The sequence below is a fragment of the Misgurnus anguillicaudatus genome, chromosome 12, assembly GCF_027580225.2.
Source record: "Misgurnus anguillicaudatus chromosome 12, ASM2758022v2, whole genome shotgun sequence".
In the NCBI taxonomy this organism is placed as follows: domain Eukaryota; kingdom Metazoa; phylum Chordata; class Actinopteri; order Cypriniformes; family Cobitidae; genus Misgurnus; species Misgurnus anguillicaudatus.
In genome coordinates this window covers 9,318,938-9,324,715 of record NC_073348.2, presented here as the reverse complement: position 1 = coordinate 9,324,715, position 5,778 = coordinate 9,318,938, and the positions used below count along the sequence as shown (strand labels likewise).

Sequence of the window (5,778 nt, the reverse complement as noted above, 5' to 3'; positions counted from 1 at the left end):
TAAATGGTAATGTAATTCTTAGCCTACTAGTTTTCTACATAGGCTTATTGATAAAACAATAGTAATAATTTGAGCATTGTGCCATTATCACAGTGCCTTCACTAACATCACTTTATGATTTATTTGTAGCCTACTGTATTTATAGAGTATGTGTATAAGGAATTAAAATTTATGAAACCTTTGCAAAGTAAAATTTCTGTTCAATCCTAACCATAATCCTTGTATACTTTGTGTCTTTTAGTTTTTTAATTGTAATGTAATATTTAGCCTTCTAGTTTTCTATTTATAAATTATTTCAGCATTGTTTTGAGCATTGTATCATTATCACAAACTAAACCATTAGTGCCTCCACAGACTTGTACTTGTCCTCTCTCATTGTGCACTGTCTGAGTCTGCAAATTTTAAATTTCATAGTTCACAGAAAGGCTCGTCCCTGATTGGATAATGACATGAAGGCGGGAGACGCACGAGCTCATCGTACACCTGCGGCTGACGTCAATAACGAGCGGGCCGGAGCAGCGTTTGCTAGGAGAAAACGAGGCACAGCAGAAGTCTTCGGACCATTTTTGTCTTTTAAAAGTTTTATCTACAATTTTAACAAGTTTTTAGAGGATCTGCTGCTGTTCATCGGAAATTTTAAAGTTTGCACGGTAAGGTTCTCAGTGTTTAACCTAATTTTTTCGAGAGCAAACGAAAAAGTGTGCTGAAAGCACGTGGTGTAAACTAGTTACCTAGATCAATGCGTGTTAACTTAGTTTAGCTGAAAAGGACAGGCAAACACTTGAAATCCTAAAAATGATCACCTGTGTCTTTTGTAAAAAGAAATTGGATACATTAAGAGGCTATGTACTACATTGCAAAGTGCATAGGAATGAGCCCCGTTGTCTGTTTAAGTGTGTTGGCGCTAACTGTAGTCAAACATTTACCACTTACTCCGCTTTCAAGGGCCATTTTTATCGGGTGCACAATGCTCCCCAAGTTGCTCCTATAGCTGTTGTTGCGGATTTAAAATGTGCAGTTTCATTATGTGTCCGCCATTTTCACACGGTGAAAGAGCTAGTGTCTCACTTAAATAATCATATTGGAGAGGGCAGGTCTGTGTCGTGTCCAGTAAGTGGTTGTAAGTACGTGTTTACCAAAAAATCATCATTTACTTCTCACATGTGTAGAAAGCATAAATCATGCTCCCCAGATGGTATCGATAACATGTACCGGGAAACTCGCCCTCAGCCCCCAGATGTCATTGCCAGTACAGATGATTCAGAAAACACACATGAAGCCATGCCAACAGCTAGTGCAGCCAGTGATATGCCAGAGAATGATAGGCAGGCTTATCTCAGAAACATGTCTCTCTTTTACCTTAAACTGCAAGGACAGCTGCTAATTCCTGCTTCTACTATACAGACTATTGTTGAGGAAATGCAAAATGTGCACAAGTTAGGTCAAGCCTGTACAATAGCTAAAGTAAGTTCTTTTTTAAAAAATGATATGAGCCTATCAGATGAAGCAGTCTCTAAAATCTGTGACTGCATTAAAGAGTCAGATTTGTTCTCTGCTTGTCATCAGGGACAATTAAGAACAACGTACTCTAGAAATCAGACATTCACAAAAATGTTTAAATACACAGAACCCCAAAAAGTGCCATTGGGAACGGATGACAACATGACACAAAAATGTGCTTACTACATACCAGTGGCAGAAACTCTGAAGAGTTTTTTACAGTCACGTTTAGGGAGGAATACACAGTCACAACAGTTTGGAGATCCTGATGTAGAGGTTTTTACGGATTTATATGATGGACAAAATTTAAAATGTCGCAAGTTCTTCAATGAAAACCCTAAAAGCCTCAAACTGATTTTCTACCAAGATTCATTTGAAATTGTGAATCCCCTGGGTTCTGCTAAAAAGAAGCACAAAGTTCTTGCAGTCTATCTTTCATTAGCAAATTTACCCATTCATTTGCGTTCAAATACTGATAATATGTTTTTAGTCTTATTGTGTGTTGAGGATGACCTTAAGCGTTTTGGAGTAGCCAAAGTTTTCTCAGAGTTGTTGGCAGATCTGAAAACCTTGGAAACCAAAGGAATAAATGTAGATGGAGAAACAGTAAAAGGGGGGCTTTTCTGCATTGCTGGGGATAACTTGGGTTCTCATTGCATAGGTGGGTTTACAGAGAACTTCAGCCACTCTCAATATTTTTGCAGGTACTGTGAAATCACCAGAAGTGAGTTTGTGGCTGATCCGAATGTCTGTGGTCCTCCACGCACCACAGAGACGTATGACGCAGCTGTTGCTGATCTCCAGGCAGAAAACATCCAAGACGTCAGAGGGATAAAGGTAAACTCTATCTTTAATGCCCTTGAGTCTTTTCATGTTTCCCAGCCTGGTCTCCCGCCCTGTTTAGGTCATGACCTCTTTGAAGGAGTCTTGTCATATGATCTAGCACTGTACCTGATGAACTTTATAAAAAAAGAAAAAATGGTTCACATACTCGCTCTTAAACAGGCGCATCAAACAGTTAAAATACAAAGGATCTGAAGCACTCACAAAGCCATGTGCTGTCAACCCGGACGGAGCCAAGTTATCAGGGCAAGCCATTCAAAACTGGAACCTTTTGAGATTGCTACCAGTTTTGATTGGTGACAAAGTGCAAAATCATGAGGATAAAGTATGGCAGTTAGCACTCCAGCTAAAAGACATTGTGGATCTTATTTGTGCTCAGAACATTTCCTTGTCCCAGATAGCATATCTTGACATTTTGATCCAAGAATATTTGGAGTTGAGAAAGATGTTGTTTCCTGAAATTCAACTAAAACCCAAGCACCACTATTTGCGCCATTATTCAGCACTGATCTTGAAATTTGGTCCATTCATTAGGTTATGGACGCTTAGGTTTGAAAGTAAACACAGTTATTTTAAAAGATGTGCCAGACACTTGAAAAACTTCAAAAACATATGTCAGACTTTGTCAGAGCGTCATCAGATGTATCAGGCATATCTTTTAGCTGGTCAAGAATGCAGTAAACTACTTCAAGTGAAGGACAGCTGTGCATTTTATCCCAACCTTTACAGTAACCCTATTAAACATGCAGTCAGGGAGCTAGCCTTTTCAGAAAGCAATACCACAGTTTCCACAGACATTCAATACAAGGGCACTGCATATAAAAAAGGACAGTTTCTTGTGTACAAAAATGATGAGTATATGGAGTTTGGTGAACTACTTCTCATCTTGATTCATAATGACAAATCTGTGTATGTTTTGATGGATATCCACAAAGGCACCTTCCTCTCAGAATACCATCTGTGTTCTGTAACAAAGGACAGTCTTGGGTTACAGTGTATCAACATTAATGACCTGCCCGATTTCTATCCTTTGATATCATACATTCTTGATGGATACCAAGTCATTCCACTAAAACACAGTATTGTGGCAAAATAAAGTCCAATTAAACCTCACTTCTTACTGTAAATAGTTTTGACATTAATATACGTGTTACCTGATGCATGTCTCTGCTCTGTTAGGTGTATGTACTGTATTTTTTTTTTTTTGTCTGAAGGTGCCATTTTTTTCTTCAGTGCAATATGACTGACTCAGAGCGAACCTTCCTAGATGTTGCCATCATGGACGCCCTACCACAACTTCAAGCAGTAAACAAAAACATCCTGGAAGAGCACTTGCAGTCCATTGGAGTTGAGATGTATGATGATTTACGCTTCGTGACGGAGGCAGATTTAATGACAGCGTTAAGACCTGTAGAAGCCAGGAAGCTGCTTTCTGTTTGGAAACGGAAATGTAAGTAAACACTGCACACACCACACAAATATTCAAAATCAAAAGCAGACATGGACATTGTGCAATATTGTACAGCGTGAATCATAATCTTTTTTTGTCATTTAAAGACCACACTCCTGAGAACAGCTCTCTGTCATCTCTGGAAGCCTCACCTACCCAATCGCTGCCATCGCTCTCTGTTTCACCCAAAGTTCATCGTCAAGCACCTCCAGCAGCTCAGGACTTGACACACAGTGGGATGAAAACTTTGAAATTCCATGGAGTAAATTTCCTGAGGAAGTGATGCAGGCTTTAGAGAGGGGAAAAAGGCCAGGCCCAAAACTAAGGAGGCAAATGGTCCAGATTGTTTTGACTGAGATGATGGAAAAATGCCCTCATGTAGGTAAAAAACATTCAACTGACGTTGCAACAAAAATGGTTGCAAAATATCCCAGTTCTCTCCAAGATGTAATAGAGGGCGATATTGTTGGAAAAGGCTACCATTCCCTTGTCAAACAGTTGCAAAACAGAATTGAAAATGTCAGGCGCACTTCAACACCCAAAACAAGAAAAAGAAAACATCAGACTGATGACTCGGACCACACAGACGAAATCCCATTAGAAGAGAGAGCAGCGATGCAGGACACGTATGGATGCATTAAATGGAATGTCAAATTTCTGCCCCTTGAAGAAACTCAAGAGACTCAGCGGCAAAAGATGGAAAAACTCAAGGTGATGTTCCAACACACCGATGTCAATCCAGAGGAGGTAAAATGTCTAATGAAGTCCACATTTTACACACAGCGTCAACATGTCAACCAGGGAAAAAGTATCAAATGCCTTAGATAGGAGTGGCCGTTTTGGTTTGATGAACTTGGCATGTCAGTTCACTTTATGGAACTCACTGGGATTGACCTCAAAGAGACATTTACACGAAATTTGGATTTGAAGGGAAAAAGGCTTCTCGACTACATGACCACAGTTTGTGTCAACAAGAGCAAGAAGTTCCTTCAGAATTATGCAAGGCTTCAGAGGATGCGGGGACTGCAGAGTGGCTGTTCAGATGATGTGATAGAGATGACCCTGCTTCTACTCAGTTACTTTGATGAGAAGGAGGAGTCCATGTTCTTCCATGTAGAAGATACATGTCTTGCAGAAGAGGTCCAACTGGAGCAAGTGCCTCTGACACCCACTGTTATTGTCTGTTTTAAGTCTTTCATATCTTTTTTTTTTGACTGTTTATAGAATTTGTCATGTGAGTGCAGCGCTTATTAACATAAACTGTTAAATAATTTGTTCATAGGACAATCCTGCTATTCCTCCACAAGGTACATGCTGAGTCTGGATCGGAACCTTATCAACACAAACATCTCCTCCTTCATTTCTGCATTGTGCCTCATGTTTGGGAGCTACTACTGTTTTAATATTCATTATCCATCTGAGCTGGCTTCAACTCTAGAGTTTCTTCAAAGATGAGTAAACATGGCTTACTCATTTCTTAGACCTGGAATCAGGCTGTCCCGTTGTTAACCTGGACCTTAACTAAGGCTGGGACTCAAGACAGAGAGGAAGATGCAGTGTAAGATGCAAACTAAGAGCCGGACTTGAGGGACAACTACAGTTTTTCAATATTTTACTATGTTCTTACATCAACTTAGACAAAATAATACATCTGTCTTTTTTCAATGCATGCAGTTCATCTTTGCACAGTGTGTTGTGAATGTGTTAGCATTTAGCTTAGCCCCATTTATTCCTTAGGATCCAAACAGGGATGAATTTCGAAGCCACCAAACACTTTCATGTTTTCCCTATTCAAAGACTGTTACACGAGTAGTTTCACGAGTAAGTATGGTGGCACAAAATAAAACATGGCCATTTTTTAAGTGGATAAAATGAACTATATTGTGTGGCGGAAGAGCACTTGTTTGCAGCACTTCGACCTCGGGCGCAGTAACAGCATGACTCCCCCTCTCACTGAGTTTGCACAAGAGGTGGGAGTTCACAGG

General features: G+C 39.9%; 1 protein-coding gene across 1 annotated transcript; it reads left to right on the top strand.

Moving 5' to 3' along the window:
• LOC129445851 (uncharacterized) lies at window positions 1-4,989 on the top strand. Its single transcript, XM_073873880.1, has 4 exons — window positions 1-650; window positions 2,205-2,337; window positions 3,577-3,793; window positions 3,901-4,989. The coding sequence occupies exons 3-4, from the start codon at window positions 3,583-3,585 to the stop codon at window positions 4,074-4,076; spliced, it is 387 nt and encodes a 128-aa protein (XP_073729981.1). The 5' UTR covers window positions 1-650; window positions 2,205-2,337; window positions 3,577-3,582; the 3' UTR covers window positions 4,077-4,989.
• The last annotated feature ends 789 nt before the right edge of the window (window positions 4,990-5,778 follow it).